The 22,606-nt window shown below is 35.8% G+C and overlaps 3 protein-coding genes and 1 pseudogene across 3 annotated transcripts; all 4 read right to left on the reverse strand.

Moving 5' to 3' along the window:
- Positions 1-7,376: 7,376 nt before the first annotated feature.
- Positions 7,377-10,736, reverse strand: LOC122042297 (60S ribosomal protein L19-3-like). The gene is made up of 5 exons (XM_042602334.1): positions 10,525-10,736; positions 8,442-8,564; positions 8,060-8,373; positions 7,694-7,740; positions 7,377-7,612 (listed from the first exon to the last, which is right to left on the reverse strand). The coding sequence occupies exons 1-5, from the start codon at positions 10,634-10,636 to the stop codon at positions 7,588-7,590; spliced, it is 621 nt and encodes a 206-aa protein (XP_042458268.1). The 5' UTR covers positions 10,637-10,736; the 3' UTR covers positions 7,377-7,587.
- A 3,099-nt stretch (positions 10,737-13,835) lies between these two features.
- On the reverse strand, positions 13,836-14,013 carry LOC122044517 (annotated as a pseudogene).
- Positions 14,014-15,069: 1,056 nt separating this feature from the next.
- On the reverse strand, positions 15,070-16,180 carry LOC122040007 (GATA transcription factor 16-like). The gene is made up of 3 exons (XM_042599395.1): positions 15,990-16,180; positions 15,763-15,870; positions 15,070-15,681 (listed from the first exon to the last, which is right to left on the reverse strand). The coding sequence occupies exons 1-3, from the start codon at positions 16,023-16,025 to the stop codon at positions 15,436-15,438; spliced, it is 390 nt and encodes a 129-aa protein (XP_042455329.1). The 5' UTR covers positions 16,026-16,180; the 3' UTR covers positions 15,070-15,435.
- Positions 16,181-17,154: 974 nt separating this feature from the next.
- LOC122042298 (synaptotagmin-2-like) lies at positions 17,155-22,588 on the reverse strand. Its single transcript, XM_042602335.1, has 13 exons — positions 22,263-22,588; positions 21,982-22,114; positions 20,845-20,943; positions 20,689-20,739; positions 20,469-20,592; positions 19,868-19,986; positions 19,625-19,726; positions 19,447-19,521; positions 18,816-18,892; positions 18,493-18,739; positions 18,066-18,404; positions 17,835-17,963; positions 17,155-17,477 (listed from the first exon to the last, which is right to left on the reverse strand). The coding sequence occupies exons 2-13, from the start codon at positions 22,090-22,092 to the stop codon at positions 17,349-17,351; spliced, it is 1,602 nt and encodes a 533-aa protein (XP_042458269.1). The 5' UTR covers positions 22,093-22,114; positions 22,263-22,588; the 3' UTR covers positions 17,155-17,348.
- Positions 22,589-22,606: the final 18 nt, after the last annotated feature.

Raw genomic sequence — 22,606 nt, forward strand, 5'->3', positions numbered from 1 at the left:
GCTCAAAGTGGACAATATCATGCAAATGTAGAGATATCTAAATTCTTTTCGATCCTACAAGTGGTATCAGAGCTCGGATTGCCAGAAGCTTTAACCACCAACTGTGCACAATAACCATGGTTTGATTAAGTCATGTGAGTACAATATCACCTCGAACAAAGAAAGTACGGGCTCCTATATTCGAATTAAGAGGACCAGACATCAGATAAGGAAATCCTAGTAGGTCGGGTGGATCGAAGGGCAGGAAGACCTGGCGGATCGAAGGATCGGACTTGGGAAGCATGTGGTCCTTTGTTTGAGGGGGGATTGTTGGGTTTGCAAGGTTGCAAACATAGTCTCACATTGTAAAACACATGGGAAAGATCATGGTTTATAAAGAGAAAAGATATCTCCATTACATGAGGCCTTTTGGGGAGAGCCCAAGAGCAAAACCATGAGTGTCTAGGCTCAAAGTGGACAATATCATGTAAATGTAGAGATATCTAAATTATTTTTGATCCTATATAATCTACATTCATTTTTATCTTATATACTCATTTAACATCAATAGATTTTTTATGTGGAGGAAAATTGATGAGCTCCCAAGTTCTATTTTTTTTAATGACCGCTATCTCCTCTTTCATGGTTTTTTTCATATATCTTTCTTATTTGTATCATCAAAGGAAATTAGTTCTTCTATGGTAAAGAAAGGAAAAAATATATAATCAGCATATTCAATAGGCTAGGTTGAATCTAGGAGTTCCTACATACTTCACATTTTTCTTGGAGAAGGATTTGTTGAAAAACTTGGTGAATTTCTCGGTAATTGAGAAGAATTATCTTCTTCCAATTCTTGTTCACTAATTGAAGGAATGTGGATCTCATTTTCGTTGTCTTTTGGATATTCGAAACTTGCATTTTCCTCAAAATGAACATCATGACTTATCACTACCTTTTTAGTCATTGGATTATATAGGTTGTAGGCTTTATTTTTTTCACTGCATCCAATGAAAATGAACTTTTCATACTTGTTATCAAACTTGTTTCTATTTGCTTGTGGAATGAATAAGCAACGCTCTTAAACACCTTTAGAAGTAGAATATCAGACTTTCTTTCATACCATGCCTCAAGTGGTATGCAATCTATCAAGTTTTTTTGTTGGAGAACGATTAATAAGATAATCTGCACAAGAAACAACTTTTGTCCAAAATTCATTTAGTAAATTTTTTCTTTTGAGAATGTATCTCATACTTTTAACAATAGTTTTATTTTTTTCTTTCACGTACACCATTTTGTTGTGGTGTAAAATGAGTTATCAACTCATGTCTTATATCATGTTCTCTAAAATATTTCTTAGCTTCATTTGAAATATACTCGCCATCACGATAAGTTCTTAAAGTTTTGATACGAAGTCTAGTATAATTCTCAACTTCAACTTTAAAATCCTCAAAAACTTGAAATGCTTGTGACTTTTCTTTGAGAAATTTAATTCATACCTTTCTTGTGAAATCATCAATGAAAGTAATAAAGAACCTACTCCCACCAAGTGATTCTATTGACATACTTCCACAGAGGTCGGAATGAACAAGCTCCAATGACCTTTTTGCTTTCCAAGTTGCTTGTGTTGGTGCGGTTAGCACTAACGGTCTAACTCAGATTTTGATAAATGACAAATTATGTTAAGTTAGTTGTGTTGTTGATCTAACACTCTAATTGAGTGTGCAGGAGAAGTCCAGACAGGTTGACGGGCTAACCGGATGTCTGGCACAAAGCCCAGCTAAGTCGACGGGCTGACCAGATAGCTGGCACAAAGTCCAAATGGGTCGACGGGCTGACCGGACATTTGGCACGAAGTCCAGCTAGGTCGACGGGCCGACTGGATAGCTGGCATGAAGTCCAGACAGGTCGACGGGCTGACCGGATGTCTAGCAAAAGGTAAGTAAAGGTAAGTCACTGGAGGAGAGTGATTGTGAGGACACGTCCCAGTTAAGGGACAATAGGCGTCGGTCCAGCTTAGGTCCATTTTGGATCCCTAAATTGAGACTCTGACTAGGTTCTGGTCTCGGGAAGACATGATCTAAATCATAAATCTATATAAACTATTTATGCATATATTTTTATAACTCTATGTTGTAGATACAAATGTAGAGCTTCAAATTCTGCATGCGTAGCAACTGACAGAGCTTGATTATTAGTTCGGAGTCAAAAGTTATGGCTCTCGAAAGATTACTGTGTCAAACAAGTAGTTGGATGCGCCTGGGATCAACCAGATTCGAACTCTCCTCATCTGATCCGAATTTTTGGGATCTGATAAGCTCCGGAGACTCCTCCAAAGGGCTATAAAAGGAGGGGTTGAGCATGCTTCAAAGATAGAACCCTCATACGTGCTTCAACGTATCCAAACGACTTTTCGACTGCTCTGGGCTCCTGCTACGAAGCTACTGCGCTCGACGACTGCTCCAAGGAGTTCCGATCGCGCCCGGTAGACAGACATCAACACGAAGTGCTTCATCTTTTGATCCTTAAAAGTGTTGGTAAAATTTCCTTTATTGTACTTAATTATTATAAAAGGCAAGTGCAGTGTGTTGCACTTGCATTCATTCTTATTGTACTCGATTCTCTCTTCCGGGGTACCGGAAGAGGTTTTTAGTGGATTGTCCATCGATAGGTCCGCGGGACCTGAGCCTTGGAGTAGGAGTCGCCGAAAGCTCCGAACCAAGTAAAAATCGCCTGTGTTATTTTTGGTGTTGCTTTTCATATTTACTTTCCGCTGCGTACACTCGTGTTTTAAAAATCGAAAAGAAGTGTTTTTCAAAACCACGTGATTCACCCCCCCCCCCCCTCACGTGCATCACGATCCAACAGCTTGTTGTGGGAATGAATCTCTGTGTTGCTTTCCAAGTTGTCATGCTTCGCAAACTTCAACTTGGTCAATCTTTGGCAATCCTCTAATCATCTCTTTTGTTGATAACAATTTTAAACTTCCATAATTCAAGTGTCCAAACTTGTCATGCTACAACTTTGAAATCTTATTTTATCAATACAAGCAAATCAAGTTAAAATTGTAGTTTCAAATTTGAGAGGAAATAAGTTGTTGGAGGTCACATCAATCTTTGCAATAACCTGATTGCCTTTAGATATAGTGCAAGCATTATGATGCATATGCAAATCACACCCTTTCTTCATAAGATAACCAACACTAAGCAAGTTCCTTTTTAAATAAGGAACAAAATAAATTTCAGATATTTTTTCAATATTTTCAAATTTAGTTTAAAAAAAACTCAGCAATTGCTTTAATTTTGTGAGTACTAGCGTCACCAATCACCACTTCACCATGATCAATTTTAGATAAACTGGAACATAATTTTTTCTAGTTGATATAACTATTTTTCTTATCATCTGTTTGTTTGTGCCAATAATTTATAGCTTTATGTCCTGATTTTTTACAATAACTACATTCAAGATAACCACGTTCTCGACCTCTTTGATAACCATCATCTCCTCTTCCTCTTTGAAACTTGAAGCTTTGATTTTTCATTACTGTCATTTTGATGATATTGTTGATTATTTCCTCCTCTTCCGCAAGAGCTTTAATCACCGCATCCTCTGAAATTTTTGCCCCTACCACAGTAGGATGAACTATGACCTCTAATAGAAACTTGGGATTTAAGAGCTTGATCAGATTTTTGTGATGAGGAAAATAATAAATTAATTATTACATCTTGGACTTTGAGAATGCTTTGTAGATCCTCCAAAATCATGTTTTTCAAATCTCTTGTCGGTTCAATAATAGTAACAAGACAAAAATATTTTTTTAGTAATAAAATGAAGTACCTTTTGTATAATTCTGAGATCATCTAAAGCTTCACCATTCGAAGTCATTTGATTGACTAAAGAATCAACTTTTGTGAAATACTCAGTAACATTATTATTTTTTTTTTCTTCTCCAATTTTTCAAATTTTGATATCAAAATTTGAAGTTGCACATTCTTCACTTGTTCATGACCTTTATAAGTTTTTTTTTTTTTTTGTAGAATTTCCCAAGCTTTTTTTGGTGTTGTTGCTTTGCAGATTTTCTCATACACCACTTTGTTTATTGTGAGTAAGGGTGTCAATTTGGATGGGTCGGGTGGGTTCGGATTAGGTTGAAGCGAGGATTTATTAAAATATCCTAAATCGGACATGGCTTGAATAAAACCCGAAAATCTTAAATCCAAACCTGAACCCGAATAACCTGAATAAAGATAACCTTTTTTTTTAGTTATTTTTCCTATATTTTTGTTATTTTTATTTCAATACTTCATTATTATTATCATATTAACCTTGATATTGATATACATATAAATATCTTAAATTTTAAAATAAAATTTGATTTAACAAAAAAATCAACTAAATCATAAAGTTAGGTCAACTCGGGTCAACTTGGGTCAACTTGAATCTGACCTAATCCTAATGCAACTCGAAAACCACTAACTGAACCTGATATTTTTTTGTCTCAACTCAAATCAGGCCGATGGATTGGGTTTATTTTTACATCCTTAATTGTGAGATTGATCCAATTGAGGGCATGAGTGTTTTTCTTCCGATTATCCATTAAAACTTTTTTTTTTCAACATTTTTAATGTACTAATTGAAGGGGGGAGAAGATATGATATTTGGGGATAGAAGAGAAGTGTAATAATTTAGAGGAAGAATATAGGTAAGGAAGAAATGTAACTGATGCGGATAGTGCTTGGGGGTAGAGAAGGAATAAGGAGGAAGAGGAAGAGCAGTTTGGTCTTTTGGGCGTGAGTAGGTTTTGTTGTAAAAGGGTGCACTGTTCACGAGCACGGGGAGGATGAGGGGTGAGCTGGTTTCACCGCCGCTAGCCCCCTGACGCGGAGCTCCTCGGCTGCTTCGACGCCGGGCGCCGGCCGCACCTCTTCTCTCCCTCCTTCCCTCCGGCCTGCACCTCATCGCTGCCAACAGGAAGAGAGGGGGCTTCGGGCTTGTTTCTGCGGCCAGCCAAGGGAGGGTTTTCTCCCTCTCACCTCCAGCGGCCAGCGCCACCTCCGACGGCCGTCTCCGCCGTCCCTAGCGGCCAGCGCTGCCTCCAGCGGCCAACGCCACCTCCGGCGGCCATCTCCGCCATCCCCAACGGCCAGCGTTGCCTCCAGCGGTCAGCGCCGCCTTCGGCGGCCATCTCCGTCGTCCCCAGCGGCCAGCGTTGCCTCCAGCGGCCAGCACCGCCTCCGGCGGCCATCTCCGCCGTCCCTAGCGGTCAGCACTGCCCCCAGTGGGCGCCGCCCCCCGACGACCACCACCGTCACCCTCTGGGCAGCCGTCGTCCGCATGCTCAGGTTTCGCATTATTTGTCTACTTTGGCGAGCCGATGGAGTATTCGGCCTGCGCACCGTTATTGTATTCCGGCCTTCGTGCCCCCATTCCGACCTGCGAGTCGGCGTTATAGTTAGGCCGCGCATTACCATACAGATCCATAGCGCGCCCGACTTTGAGCCACATGAGCCAGTTACTCATCTGGCGGACGTTTATCTAGTCTTCACGGCCGCGACGACTTGATCAACGCCACAACCAGCTCATCCATCCATCCGAGGGCACCCCCTGGGGCTAGGGTACGTCATTGCACTCATCTCATACTTATTTCATTGTGCCGTTATCATTCGACTGCTCATATATTTGTGGGACTGCCTCGAGCACCAAGGTATCAGAGACCGGGACAACCCGGTCGATGGCTACAGGGATTGTTGACCAGAGGACTTCAGGCGACTTGGTCAACGCAGAAGACAGGTCGCCACCGAGTCATGGTGATGTGGTCAACCTTCCAGCCACTTCCTTCCGACAGGTTCGTCTTCTCAGCTTCCCGACAGGATCAAATTGGCGCTCAAGTTAGCAGATGAAGATGGAGGAGAAGAGCAATATTATGGTTTATATGTATGTGTGCATGTACCTTGGATGCCGGAAAATGACGGCCTTTTATAGGGAGATGATAGACTTTTTTCCTTCGGTTCCGATCTTCATGTTATTATTTAATTCCTTAAATAATCCAAGACTTATTCATGCCGCTATTTTTTCCAAAATAATTTGAGATTTGCACGATGATTATTCTTTTCCTGAAATAATATGAGATTTACGTGATGATTATTTTTTTCCTAAAATAGTTATGCATTCTGGGTTGAATCGCCAAGGAGACAAGAGACCAAGGACTCGAGATGCCGAGGAGTTGAGGTGAGGTCCAGAAGTTGGGGCACTCAAGGAGTCAGGGTGCACCCTAGAAGTTGGGGTGCACCCCAGAAGTCAAGGGTTGATTTTGTTTTTCCTTTGCTAGAATCACTACCACAACTAAGTCACCATCTTCTCTTATCCACGCGACACTCACTATCCTTCGGATATATATATAGGGTGGTGATATACCACTCACCATCCTATATGCTATGTCGTGCATGATTGAGACACACTGCCCACGTGGCAGTGTTGATCAGATGCTTCCACGTGGGTAGCATGTCTCAATCGCACACTACCGATTAATCCTAGGGTGATTGATTTTGTCTCATAAAAATTTTTTATCAACCATCATAGTCAATTAAGAAGCACTTTTAGCGAATGATTTAATAATATAGTATTCTTAGGTCAATTGCCCATTAAATCCTTATATTAATACATATGTTCTTCTTATCTGATAATGTAATTTAATTGTAGAGAAAAAAAATTAATCAATTTAAATATAACTGATGTTAATTGTCATGATCTAGTTCAGGTAAATTTCATCATCTCATGGCCAATTTATCGAAAACACTCAATTAGAAAAATTGAAATTCTCTTAAAATAATTTAAATAATAAATTAATTTACTCAAACAATTATTATTTGCATTTATTCACTTTTATATTGATTCCTCCGAGTCTCACACTAAAAATTGTCCTTTTAGCATGCTAAATATATTATTTTTATATTAAAATTCACATTTCTTTATTTATTAATTACTTTTTAGTTGTTTCTCGTATATGATAAGTATCACACAAGACCAATAATAAGCTTAAAATTATTATTGATCCTACCCTTCAATATAATTATCACATCCTCTTAAAATTAAATTATCATACAAAAAAATGTTATAACAGAATGCATAAATAAGAGAATTGATATTAAAAAAAATAGATTGCACTATTATCTCTGCATAATAAAAATTAATTGATAGTTGTAGATAATTTTAATTATGAAATGAAATATTTTTTTCTATTTCAAATTATCCATCAAATGTTAGGAATATGAACAAATGTCATGCAGATAACATCTTCAAATGAAATGCTTAGCTTAGTTAATAAAGATATCAAAGCAGCATCCTCTCCATAATCCTCTTAAAGACATTTTGAATGCAGTTTGCAGTTGGAAAGGAAAACATTAAGCACAAGAAACTCATACACAAAATTCAATACCACGATTAGAAAGTTAACACTTAGGTTTCAGGTCCATAATATGTAATTTGGAGCAAACAAAAAAAGGTAATACAAGAGGTTCTAACAGTTATTTTCCCAACATGTTACTGTTTGCAAAACAAATTGTAGAAACTACGGCAACAGCATCCCCTCTGACCTATCCAGCAACCGATACTCTACTTTTTAGCCTTTTTGGGAGCTCTGCATGAAAAACAAACTACCATCAGACTATGAACAAAAAATGTGTAGGTCTTAGACAAATTCGAAGGTGAGTTTACTTACTCTGTTTGGGCAGCAGGTGCGGCGGCAGGGGCTCGTTCCACAGGTCCCTGTTTTTCACAAGATCAGCACACAATGAGATGTTACAAGTCCACTAAGTGAGATAGGCTATATGACCCTCCTAAACTATCAGACTCGAAATGTTAGAAGTCTCAACTAACAAAACTCCACTGGGTTGAAATCAACCAAATGCCTATCAGTAATAGAATAGTCTCATCCGGATAACAATTTTTTCTACAAGGAGACATCTTGACAAACCATTGAAAACAAATAACAAGAAGCCAGGTAACAGACTAGAGCAACAATCATCGACTACAAGCTGCATGTCCAAGTCTAATCAAAGAGGAATAAGAAGCAAAAGTATTGTACCTGAGCAAGGCGTTCCTCCCTCCTAGCAATCTTCCTTTCTCTGCTGGCCTTGCTCTTTGCACGTTTAGCTTCGAACTGGTCTGCCAAAGTCTTCTCTCTGGCCTTTTCAGCTTTAGACTTGTGGATGGTTTCCATGAGGACCCGCTTGTTCTTAAATACATTACCCTTAACTTTCATGTACATATCGTGGTACATGTGCTTGTCAATCTTCTTGGATTCACGGTACTTTTTCAACAAGCGCCTCAGAACTCGCATCCTTCGCATCCAGAGCACCTTTGTGGGGAGCCTTGCTTCCCTTGTACCCCTACGCTTACCTGTAATATGGAAAAAAAAAATAAATAAATAAAGATAAGCACAGATTGTTTAGAATATAAATAATTACCATATCCAGAGTGTCGTCCTTTTCTTTTTGCTTCTAAAGCCCTCCTTGCACGAGAACGTGAGTGAATTTTAGTTGGCTTCCTGATGATAAAACCATCTTTCACAAGTTTCCTAATATTTTGGCCTGCAGTTGAAATTTTTAACTTAGAGCAGCCATACAGTGTATATTCCATCCATAAATAACATAACTATACCGCTCTGCAAACAAACTCAAAAACTGCCAGGTTGAGGGTTGTCTTAGACCTTGACAACTGGCGTTGTAAAGTTTCTAAATCTAAAAATGGCTGACCAAAATAGTTGGGACAACCATGCCTTGATGATGATGATGCAAATAATTACGCATTCCAAATGGTTTTTTCTCCTGATACAGTTTCTCTATCGTGCCCTTATTTGTTTTGCAATAACTAATCTAGTGTAACCGATACATACATGGGATAGGCAAATTTAAACAAAAAATAAAAAAAAAAAGGATGAGATGTTGATGTAAAAGAAAGTATAGAATGAAAAAAAAAAATTAAATGTCTGTTATGGGTAAAAGCAAGGTTTGTCAGACTTAATCTTTACAAATGGACTGCAAAAGCAAGCAATACAATCATAATAATCTATAGAATTATATTTTATTATATTTCTCACAGATAAGTGCAAAATTGGTTCTGTTGGAAACAAGTTAATGTGATTATGTTATACTGCTAGCTTAAAGAATATATGCGGCGAATAAATAAAACTCTAGCAGCCAGTAGGTTACACTACTAAGAGACAAGAAATCAATGATTCACATTCAAGCATAGTGGAAAGTAAGATGGATGCAACGTGCTCACAGTAGTGTGAGCTGTATTTTCAGCATGCATTTGGTATCTGGAATTTGGAAATGCAAATCAGAACAAGCAAAAACTTAGAAGTAGGCAGCTGACAAAGGTGATACAACAAGGTAGCAACAAATGAAGAGAAGAGAGCAATATGGCAATAGGCTGAAAGATGAAGATTCTAGAAAAGGAAAGGGCACAGTGGAAAAAGGTGGGTAGTTTAGGATTGCTAAATAAATGGTATGCACGACTGATGTTTTAACCAGAAACAAAACTTAAGTTGGGTACACTGCACACAAGGAGTGGAACTGAGTTGATTCATAAAATTGTTTAGAGTTCCTGTATCACGAGGCTATGGCTTGGAATACAACTCTATATTAACTAGATAAAATGGTATAGGACGTTTATGACTTGGTGTAAGTATCGGTTCATAAACCCACACAAGTAATTAGTTGCCTCATGAGTTTAATGAAGCTGAATAAAGGACAAGAGATCAAATTTTTGGACAACGCCAGCCAGTGATACAATTAAATCCCTCTTGAGATCAATTGCAAGTGTTACAAGGCAAATTCATTGATGTTGCATGGTGCTCATGTAGCTATAGCATTAACTAACAATGTATAGGTGAAAGAATGAGAGAATGAGAAAAAGCAGGAACTTCTAGTATTCCACGGAATCAAAGAGGTTGAATAAGGGAGTACTTGTATTCCCTATAATCAACCGGATGGATCACTATGCAATAAAACAGCTATGCGCTACTTCATTGACCTCCATTGCATTGTGCAGGGAACCTTTACTTGGATCTTCTGAAGTGAAATCAAATCATTCCCCTCAATTCTTCTCCCATCCATTCCTCGCCAATTACCTCAATTGTAACAAGCAGCAACTACCGAGAAGAACAAATAGAGACACGAATTTCCTGATCATATATCTCAAAAGATATCAAAGGTCACACGACAACAACTAAGAGAAACATTAGAATCTTCATAGTCATATCAGATACTCATGATTTGAAAGACCAAATTTTTTAAGAAAAAGGTGGCTTTCATCATTAAAAAGCAATACGCTATAAATCAATAACTGATTCAAATCATACATAAACAATATGTCGTATTATTGACGCAGGACACTGAACCAAAGTAAGAAATCAGGCATTATCTCTAAGTTCCAAAAGTAAGACAATTAAATGAGTCCGTACACACGTGAAATCTCTGCGCCTTCCTCTCCGATGGTAAGAAGACGGATCTGAGACCAAAAAGTCTGAGGAGTTGAGGTACTTACGGGAATTGGCCATGGAGACCTCGTTGACCTCATTGGGATCGAGCCAGACTTTCCCCCTTCCGCACTTGAGGACGCTCGCAGCGAGCCGCTTCTGGAGCTTGAGCGACACCATTTCTCACTCACCCCTTGCTCTTCCTCCTGCACGGCCAAGAAGAACGACGCAGAGAAAGCGGCGGCAGAGGTAGAAGGGCTATTTATAGCTCTCTCTCTCCCTGTGTCAATCTAGGGTTGCAACCCTAAATGTTATAACACATACTCAGTAAATGGGCCTAACAGGACCAAAAGGTGATTAAGTTGGGCCTGGGCTGAGTATTGAACACGATTCGGCCCGCTAATCATTTCATGGACAAGCGAAATATTTATAAATAATTAAACAAACAAATAAAACTTTTTAATACAACCCATAAGGTAAAAAATTAGAGGTACCTTCTGAAATTTTGTATATTTAAGACATGTGAAAAAAAAAAATTATTGCATCTCGAACCATGGGAGCTATTGGATTTATCACAAAAAAGTAAAAACATTTATCCATCTCTCTATTATTAAAAAATCTCTTAATAATTTTTTTTGAGTTATGATATTCTTAAAGAAAAATCTCAAAATTTTTTTTTAAAGATAGACGCATAAATGATGGGACCCATCACTTTTTGTGGGTCCCATCATTTATGTGTCTATCCTTAAGGGTGTGTTTGGTTCAGGGTTATTCTTGATAACCTTGGTTATCCATTCAAGGTTATCAACAAAAACTTTGTTTGGTTTAGGTATTTGATGATTCCCGAGTAATGTTTCATTCCCGACACGTCAGCAAAAGGGTCATGCAGCCCGGAATCGGAAACCTTCAGAAAACTAAGGTTTTTCTTCATTTCGGGGTTAACGATTTTTTTTTTACCAAAAATACCCTCCGATAAGAAAAAAAACATGAAAAAAAAGAGAAAAAATGTAAAAAAAAATAAAAAAAATGTTTTAAAATTTTAAAATTTAATTTAAAAAAAAAATAAATAATTTTTAAAAATTTTAAAAAAATAAAAATTTTAAAAAATAAAAAAAAATAAAAAAAAAATTAAAAAATGTAAAAAAATATAAATATAAATAATATAAAAATATAAAAACATAAAAAAAATTAAAAAAAACACATGAAAAAGTAAAAAAGATATATAGGAAAAAGGAAATTAAAAAACATTAAAAAATGAATAAATAAATAAATAATAATAATAATAATATTATGTATAGTTGGTTTTGTAATTGAGGGTAATACGGTAAAATATTAAACTAGGGTATTCATTAAAACCTTCAAACAAACAAGTTTTTGTTGCATTACCTAGGTTGAACCAAATAACATTTGGTTATGTTTTATTCCCATAACTTTGGTTATGTGATTACCTGGTAATCACATAACCAAAGTTATACATGATGACTTGAACCAAACGCACTCTAAGAGTTTTTCTTGTGATTTTTTCTTAAGAATATCACTTCTCATTCTTTTTATAACCTTACACTTTTTCATTATACATATTTTTCATAAAACAATAAGCGAGGGAGGAGAGAAGTCATGGAGTGCTATGCAAGTTGCAAAAGGTGTTATGCTTTGTTTCAATCCAATTTAGAATGATACTAACTTTCACCTTAAACACCACAAGCTTGCAACATTATGAAATTAGAGATTTCACATATCCTTGCATCTTTTTATTAAATTTAGTTTTTTTATTAAAAAAAACTTATTGCATTAGTAAATTCATATCCAATGATATTTTTAATTTAAAAATTATATTAATTCGAGTAACTCTATCTAGCAAATTTTTTTATTCTTGAAACACCCCTTTTAATGAGTCAGTTCACTTTGTTTTTCAATGAGATATTTATTTTAATCATCTTTTATTAAGGAAACTATATAACATATTGTAATAATTTGGCACAAAGATAATAATAACAATAATAAAGATATTCATAAAATTTATAAATTGACATATCCTTCTATTTAAAAATTAAACTTATTTTTAAATAAATTTAAAAATTATATAAATAATAATCCTCGTAATATAACTAAATAAAATAGATAACTATAGGAATGCATAGTTTGATAAGAAAAATAAAATTAATGAATATAATATAAACATTTATATTATTATTAAATATTTTATAATAATTATTATTTGGTATAATTCATTCCTATTTTTGGTCCATATAACTCTCATATATGTAAAACGAACATGTCAATTTCATAAATAGAAGCAAATAAAAAGGTGTACATTTAAAAATCATTAAAATTAAAAGTAAACATAAGAGGGATTTTAGGTATCCTGAACTACCAGAGGGAGAGAGCTAGTGGGGAGAAATAAGCTTAAAACCTCAAAGAAAAAAATAATAATAAAAGAATTAGCATTCCAATCTTAAATTGGATGAATATTCTAGGTTAGGTTGGCTTGAGCCTGTAACTTGGTCAATGGACTGATTATCTATTGATCTAGTTAGTCGAACGTAAATTATAATTGACCCAGTCATAGTTGAGTCGGTTATAATTTAGAGGCCCAATTAACCATTGATTCAAATTGGGGATTCGATGATTTTTTTTATTTATAATATTTAAGTAATATTAATGATGTAGTTCTAACTTTTTATTTAAATTAATTTTTTAACATATTTATTTTGAATTAATTATTCTATCTATCTATTTAAATTAATCTTTTTAATCTATTTATGTTTTTTTTTTATGTGAGGCTATTTTAACTTCCTATTAAAGCTAATTCACAACCGATTATTCTATCTTAAATTAATTAAATTTATAAATCTTATTTAACTCGTAATTACTAATAATTTTATTTTATTTATTTAATATTGAATTTATAAAAAAACAATAATGATTTGTTTGATAAAAATTATTTAATTTGAATAATAACATGTCTACGTTGAGCGCTAGAGTACACATAGGGTGTCCTAAAGTGATATGAGAGCGCCGTGCACTCACACTCCCAACGTGGATGCACACTAGGGGCGTTCAACATATTCTTTCTCTCTCTATATACTAGTGATCATGCACACGTATTATGCGAGGCAGATCCCTTATATCAGGTGTGGAGATGTAAGAAGAGATCCGAAGGAAGAAGAATTGACCTATAAAAAATAATTTTAATTTTTGAAGATTGTCCCAACTTTTATTTTTTTAGTGTGACAAGACTCTAATATCTTTCTAATTTTCCACATCTTTGAGGGTACTTATAAAAAATTGAGGATTGCCCCATTAAAGTTATAAAGATATTAAACTGATAAGAACAAATATATATTTAATCTTAGTTAAAAGGTCATCCATAAATTGGTAAGGGTGTGTCATACCCATGCAATAGTATGATAATATAGTGACACTAGACCCATGTAATAGTGCAATGATAGAGTGACACCCAAGAATTCCAGTAGCAAGCTACTGTAACAGACTCCCTCTTATAAAAAATAATTTAATATCATACTTGATCTTAGCTAAAAAGTCGAGAAAAGTATACTTTCTAATATCGTCGGCATAAGGTATTTATAGAAACTTTTTTATTGGTAATGTTACAAATTCTAAGATGTGAGACTAAAGAGAATCCTAAATTTCTAATTAATTAATGAAAAAATTTCAATAATTTCGAACTAGATGATTGATGCGTTTATAGAAATTATTAATAAATCTTAGAAATTTTTTTTTTTTTGTATGAATAGAAAAAAATATTAACTTAATTTTATTTTGAATTTCACCAAGGTTAGCTAATAAAGAGGACATATTATTAATAAATAGTAGGATAAGATATATAGTAAAAGCTATTATTAAATATATAAATTAATTAAAAGATATAATATAGGTAAACATGAAATTGATTTGTAGATTCCGACCATTGATTTTTTTTATAAAATTATATTTTTGAAATATATTTTTTTAAAATAATAATAATAATCTTAAACGTGTTGAACCATCGTGTAAAGTGAATTGAATTATAACGGTTTTAAACAATTAAGATTAAAGATTAATATTTTAAGAACTATTGAATTAACGATTCAAAATAGTTAAAATCATCGAACCAACAATTTCAAACTGTAATCGAATCTACTTCTAGATATGTATAAATTACATTTTGAATTTATCCAATTGAGAAACTAAAAAGAAAATCATCTACCACCCCCAAACAAAAAAAATATTTTTTTCGAACGAAAAAGTGAATATTCCATGAGGACTTCAAAATGATGCCCTGTTCATAAAATGACAAGTCTGGACACTCGACCAGACAAAGCACAAGACAAGTAGCTTGATCAGGCTAAAGTTTTTTTTAAGCTCTGGGACAGATACCTACAAATTTCACAGTTGAATAAGCTACCTCATGCATCAATCAAGACAAGACTCTTTTGACAAAACAAGAATCTATCACCACTAACAAGCCATTTGCTCTTAAGCTTTAGTAACTATTATTTGCTCAACTGAGAGACAATCAAACTACTACTAGGGCACAAAAGTAATGGCAATTGACCTATTGGAAGAAGAAAAACACATCCTTGCTCTTCAAATAGTGCCACCAATAATGTTATGAAAGTGTTTAATGGCCATTTTTACATGTCAATGATTACCAAAGAAATTTGAAAACAAGATCAAGGAGTTGAATCAGTGAACCTGAGAAATGCATTTCACAATCGAATTAGGAATTTGGCACTCATCGAGTTGAACTAACCAATTCAATTGTATGAGACATTTAAAGCCAATGGCATTAACAACTTCATCCATGGAACCATGGATCAAAAATCAATTGCAGCATTTGGCCATTTACTCGTTTTGCAATGAGGAAATTGCTATCTTTTTTTATTGAAATGGAGCTGGATCTTGCATGGATGAATCTACAGGATTGGAGAAAGTAGTCAAGTAGATCATAGGGATGAAAGATATTGAAGAAGCACTCAACTCGAGTCATAAATCAAGCCATAGGAGAGAGCCATGAGGAGGACAGCAGCCTGCTCCTCTTCCCCAATCATGCTCCTCCGCCACCACCTCCTCCAATGCTTCTGGATAACAGATCGCTTCTTTCTCAGCCCCAATCCCGGCATCTGGACCTCCAGGAACAATTCTTTCTTCTCCTTCTTCGCCTTCATTCCCGGTTCTGTTTTGTTCTTCCGGTATCGGATCCCACACGCGTTGCAGAGCGTCTAAAGGATGGAAAAATCGATTGACGCCAAAGATCAAAGCTTTTATGCCTGAAAAGAACCAAATTGGGGAAAATGAGTTACCTTGGGGCCGTCAGGGCCCGATCGCCAAAGGGGCGTCTCGGTGGTTCGGCATGCCCCACAGCTCTTGACCTCGTAATCGCTGCTACTTGGATTTCTGCATTCCGGAGACTGCAGATCGAACAATTTAACAACGAATCAGCGCTACGATTGCGATTGCGATTCCGATTCCGATCGAGATCGGTGTGAAGAAAGAAAAGAAGCAGCGGAATCTGGAAAGTTTTACTTACAGCTCTACGATCAGAATCCACCATGCGCTGATCCATCACGCCGGAGCACAATCTTCCGCTCCAAGCAGCTGCAACAACAGCAGACGTCGATCTCCTCCTCACTCCTCACTGTATTTATTCAATCTTTTTTGAATAAATTATATCTGTGGGAGTGACGATCCAAAGAGATGGCGGGATGGATGCGGGTTTTGATAAGGGTTGCGGCGCGAGTTCTTAATTGAAAACTAAACCGAGGAACGAGTGCGGAGTCGGATCCGCTGTCTGTTTAGAATCAGACGTGGATTTCCTTACTGGAGGAAAATTGGGACCGGAGTGGAACCCAAGACCCGCCAGGCATGAGATATTGGAGTTTGCTGTCCGATGAATCACAGTTGATTGGTCAGCATGGCGGGAAGCAGGAGGGATGACGGCGGAATCTTGTTACAACCCTAGCGATGGATTCGACTTTTCGACATATAGAGATGGTGAAATGACTAAATTATCCTTTAATTTGTTGAGATCGTATGACGCCCGTTTGAGATCCAACGGTCACAGAAGACCCGCGAGCATATATATTTTTTTTCCCAAAATAAAAGTTTGGATTTAATTAACTAATCACTATTTCAATTCTATTAATTATCTCACAAGTGTTTTTACATCGCAAATACCCTATTTTGTTTTATTTTATTTTCATAATGTGACCAATTTGAGTAGATTAGAAAGAAATGAGAATATTAAAGGTTGAAATTGCAACTAGCACAAATATAAACTTAAATAATCAATAAATATTCTAATTAAGTAATATAAAATTAAATAAATATGCACATTAAATTAAAAAAGAAGAAGATTAAATCAGACTATAAATATAATATTTATTTAAATATAAATATGATAAACAACATTAAAAAAAATCACTAATAGTAAGCTCCCAAATAGTTCTATGTCGGTTACTCGACTAGGCATAAGATATAATGCAAACAAATAAGGCAAAAAATCTTTTAAATAATATACATCCTCTTCTCCTACCTCCAAACTCTCATCCCAAGCAAACAACATTGATCCTTTCTTTCTCTCCTGGGTTAGGGAAGGCTATTGGACTAGTGGCCAATTAGTATTTGATCGACTATCACATAATTTTCTCACACAAACACACATCAATACCCATTTTTTTTTTAAACAGAAACTCTGAGAAAATAGTTTTCCTTTAAAATGTTTACAGGTATCAACTAGTATTATAGTTGCTGCAGGCAACATTTTTTTCTTCCTTTTTGGGCTGTGTTAAACAAATCACAATTTCATATCTAATGGATAATAACTTACCTCCTCCCTCAAGTTTTGGGGTTCTTGATGCCAAGCCAGGACTAATTCTTCAAGGGGATTCTAGGAAGTCCTCCACTGCAGTTCTATTTGGATTCGGCCATTTTTTGAGTCGATAAGATGATACCTTTCGTTGGTTCTCTTATTATTCACAACATCTGCAAGATTAATGGTGACGTACCCCAAACTTTCCTGAAACGACATTCAACATATGTATCAGACCGTGCCGCAAGAAAACAGCCAATGAGTCAAAAAAAATTAGAATGGTAATAGAAAATCCAACTATCTGAAATCAGTTTGAGATTGTGTGAAGGGAAAAGACAATCAACAAAGTGTCATGTAGGTAGTGTTATTACTCATTATGATTTGAACCTCACATTGATTTATATATGCGTTTGATCATACTAACGATTATATAGCTGATGCTAACGGCTTAAAACTAAACCAACCACTGAACTAGCATATCACGATGATAATGATCTTATCCATAATTAATTTTTGTTTATCAGTAAACAATATCTTGCAAGAAATAAAGACATCAATCTGTACCTTAGGATGGATGCTAATGCTTGGAGGCCTAGTGAATACTTCCACATGCATTTTATCATTAGTCGGAGGCTCCTCGCATACAAACTGAAACTCCTCTTCCCAACGTGGATCTCTACTTTTCTTGATATACTGGACCATAATTTGAAAAAAAATGTTATCTCATTGTTAGATAATAAATATTTAGAAAGATGGCAAAAGAAGCTAGTATTTGATATCTAGATAAAAGTATACTCTAGTTTTCTTCTTCTCTCCTCTGAAAGTGATCTGCACATAAGGGTTTGTGTGGTGCTTGCCCTCGAGATCTTGAGCTTCATGAACAATAACTACAAACAAGCCACCACCTGATGGAGTATCATCATGAGGTTTTTGAGCTTCTTTATCACCAACGTCTTGTGGTATCTCATCTTCCTTGAAAGGCTTGTACAGTAGTTCCACAATAAGCTGCCCGTACGATTTGTCACTCTCCGCTTCAAGATTCTTGAGCAAGTCAAGTGTCAAAGTTTTTGACTCGTTCGGGGTTAAATCTTTCAACCGAATAATATTCATGCCCATTTTGTTGTGTTTGCCTACCTACATAAATCATGCATTTAACCAGCATAGGGGAGAGACAGAATGCAAAATATGAGCACAAACAAATGAATCTGAAAAAATTGCATGCCTGTTCCCAATCAAAGACATTAAGCTCCACATGTTGATTTTCAGGATCTTTGATAACGAACTTGAATTCCTCATTCCACTCTGGGTTAAGATTGTTATGCTTCACTGAAGTCTTTTTTGAGGGAAGCTTGTCATCAGACAGCTTGAGTTTGACATATGGATCTGATTTGCCTATTAAATCTTTCTTTCTCAGTTTATATGCTCTGAGGATCTTCACATGGAGAATCCCAACAGGCTTTTTTAAGGCTCTGCAATATAAAATTAGTGCTTTATTTAGAGAAACATATCTACTAATTTTTCGGTTACACATTTGTGTTGAATTACTTTGTAATATCTAGAACTGGCACTTCGAGTGTTCGGGGCCACAAACACATATTTGCAATTTGTTTTTTGATGGTCTCCTGCAGTTATTAGAGATGTATAATCAGAGAAATAATTAAGCATATAAGGTTAAGTATTGAAGAAGATACTCTTCAAGTAATAACATAGTCAATTCTCACTTTATCGTCGGATCATGACAATTAAAAAAGACTAAGTTATTTAAAACAAAAATGGAAGCTTTCAGAATCCATGTGGTCCCTTGGGAGTTTATGCTTGTATAGCTAGGCTAAAACGATGAATCAGAAGGAAAGAATAGCCATGTGATCAATGAAACTTTTCATATGGTCAACAAATAAGAAAAACTCCTGCGTTCACTAGATGTTTGATACTAGGCAATTAGCAAGTGTCAAACCATCTGTTAGTTACTTTGTCATTATGTCTCGAGTTCCAGAATCAGTTAGGTACCAAGAAAAATGCCAAACTGAAAAATAACTAAACTTCATTAAGACTGAACATCAAAGTGAGATTATCAAAGATTTTTTTTTAAAACAATATCAAGGGTCAGTTACTAGGCATAATATGGCCAGATTTGAGTATACTAAAAAATGAATGTCAGGAGAAAATCATGAACTACCTGGACAAATCTGTAAAGACCTGGAATTGCCATAAGATCAGCTCCCATAAGTTTCAGCCCGAAGTCGATATATGGCTGAAAAGTAGTAGTAACTGAGGATATTGAATCTCTTCCACCTTATGAATGTCTTGAGTAGTGAACAATAGGCATAAAAAAATCAATTTGTCTTTTTGCACACCTTTTCTATGAGGGTAACAAGGATTTTTGCAAAACATGGAAAGCTGGGAACCAATGGTTTTAAGGTAATACGTGGAGTAGCAAAAAATTGCAAATCAACCATCTGAAAAGTTGAAACTGCCAAAAAGGTTAGCAAGACGAATAGCTGTGCTGCTTTGGTTTCATACTATTTCTCCGCATACGATGTGAAACACATTAGCCATAATGGAATTAGTCGATATCAAGTGCAAAGCACACAAATGACCTGAACAGTCAACTTTAATCCATAAGCTTTAACAACAACCAGCACGTTGGTGTTCCCTGCCCATTTTAGTGATGGCTCTATGATGAGCTCTTTCTCTTCTGTAGTGTAAACTTTCATTCCTGGAAGTTCATTGCCAAAGCTATATTGTCAGAATGAAAAATAGAAAAGCAATGAATGCATAGAAACAGAATAAAACTGGAAAATGCTAATTCATCTTTATTCCTAATAATGATAGAGTAGATAAACCCTGGAAGTTCAATGTCAGAGATGCATTATCAGATTGAGTAAATAGAAAAAACAATGAATCCATAAACAGAATAAAACTGAAAAAACACTAGTTCTTCTTACTCTTGCAAATGAATGAATAGAATAACAAATGATTGAAAACAATGTACGATTTTAGTAATGAGTATGCTCCAAGTTGACATTAAGAAAAGGATTGAAATGTCAATTTCCTTGGAACTCCAATGCCCTTTAATTTATCCATCCAATTATTTTGTAGAAGAACAGATGGCACGAACTTTATCCAAAAAAGACCGCTTCAATTTAGTAAACGTGAAAGTTAGTGACAAACATGCACCAAAATAAAACAAACACTTACCATGAAAAGTAGGTGGTTGAGACCCAAGTGTGAAAGCTTCTAGCTCGACTGAACTGATTTTATACTTAACAATATTTTCAGCAATTATAGGCCGGGCTACTTGTTCTGCAGTTCTGCAGATAGCCTATCATAGAATTTAAATATCAATACCGAAGCAAAGACGATCAATGCTAGCTACACCTATGCTCCAATACTACAATTTAAAGAACCAATACATTACCTTTTCCAGATGCGGCCACATCAACTCAAGAAACTTATTTAACCAATCAATCTTCAAACATCAAATAAGAGATGAGAGAGAAAAAATTAGACTATGTTATTAAGATCAATAAATCCATTGATGAATATGTGGATAAAATAGGGATGGTCAATGTACACGATCATAGTCTGGATTCTTCACCCAGAGGGGGATTTCAGGAAATATACGCTCCAATGATTGCGTATCATGTTCAACAAGTGGACGAATTTTAGGCTCCTGATCAAGACACAAAAGAGAGATTGCCATTTGGTGTAAGTTTTCCAATGGACTATATTTTAATAATCAAACCTAGAGAAACCAAATTGAAGCAACAAAACAAGCATGGAAAAACATTTGTGTTTTGCTTGGCTAATATTTGTTCAATGACAAAAAGAAACTACGAAAACCAACTTGATTAATAGAAATGAGTTTTATTGATTGAACAAAATCAAGAACTATGTTTTACACTAGGTGAGCCAACATACCGAAACTCGATACTATAATCTATCTTGTGTCATGTCAATCATACGGATGACTATTGTGTCATACTCACATCTCACACCATTTGAGATGTTATAAAATGTGTCAAGATGAATTAAAATAATATTTGTTATTTTATAATTTTTACTCGTAAAATACAATGTCAAAGTTATACCATTCAAGATGGAACACAGTCCGAAGTTAGATATCTAGCTGTGTGTTTTTTTTCCTTTCATCTTATCCTCTTTCCCCTATAATTATCCACTGGTCTCATATATCTTGTTCCAATCAAAGTTCAAAACTTGGACATGACTCGAAATTTTGAACCTTGGGTAGAGTACCATTTTTGTCCAATTCTAAACTAAGGGAGCACCATAACATAAAGATCCTACAAATACCTAATGTATAAATTATAAGTACTTTTGGGATATCACCTAACGCTGAGTTAAATGGATGTTTTTTAATCCCGATGAATTGGAGCTCGGTGTTGAGTTTGCCTACATATATGCACTTGTTGATGAAAAAATCAGCAGTCAACATATACAGGTGCTAGGCTTTTCCAAGGTAGTGAGAGAAACAATTCACAATCAACAGGACAACAGCAACTTAAATCAAAATTCAGTCTTTCCACATTCCAAATTCTTCACCTTGAAACTGTTCTTATATGGATCTACAAACCAATATCTTTTTAAATCAACATAAAAAATTATTTTTTTCCAACTGTAAAAGAACAATTAAACTGAGAGTTTGCAGCTGGAAAACATGAAAAAAATAGGTAGAACAAGCGGCGCGTACCTTGACATGAGAGCGCCGGAAGTAGATGAAGAAGCAATATCCAATGGCAATTCCCGCCGACAACCCCAGGCCGAACCCGCACAGCCCCAACACCACATCGACGAACCCCATCTTCCGCTCTAAACTCCAACCCCTTCGCATCAAGAACCACAACATCAATAAGAAAAAAAAAATTAAGAAGGCACTAAAATCGCGGGGGTAAACGCATTGCTATAATTATCAAACCGCAGAGTCAAAAACAAAAAAAAAACGGAGGAAATGTTAAACTAAAATATCAATACCAGTAAAGAGCCTTCCAAGCAACGCCAGCGATCTTGTTAATGATATCGATCAAATGAAAGATAAAAAGAAAGAAAGAGGCTAATCCCTATTCGCCCTTTCCCTCTTTCCCCCGCACCTTTTGTTCCTTGCTAGTTGGGGGATTTGGTGGAGGAATAATGCAATGCTTGTGCCAGGGAAGGAAAGTTGGGATCGAATGCTCTTTCTTGTCGTCCACTGTTCTGCCCCACGCCGTCAAGAAGCTGGCCTTCCTCCAAGCGAAGGAAAAGGGAATAAGTTCGCCGTTCATAGGAAGACTTCGCTCGCTCTTTCCAGACTCAACGAGGCCTCCCTCAGGGAATATATT

This window comes from Zingiber officinale, chromosome 2A (assembly GCF_018446385.1).
Source record: "Zingiber officinale cultivar Zhangliang chromosome 2A, Zo_v1.1, whole genome shotgun sequence".
NCBI classification, from domain to species: domain Eukaryota; kingdom Viridiplantae; phylum Streptophyta; class Magnoliopsida; order Zingiberales; family Zingiberaceae; genus Zingiber; species Zingiber officinale.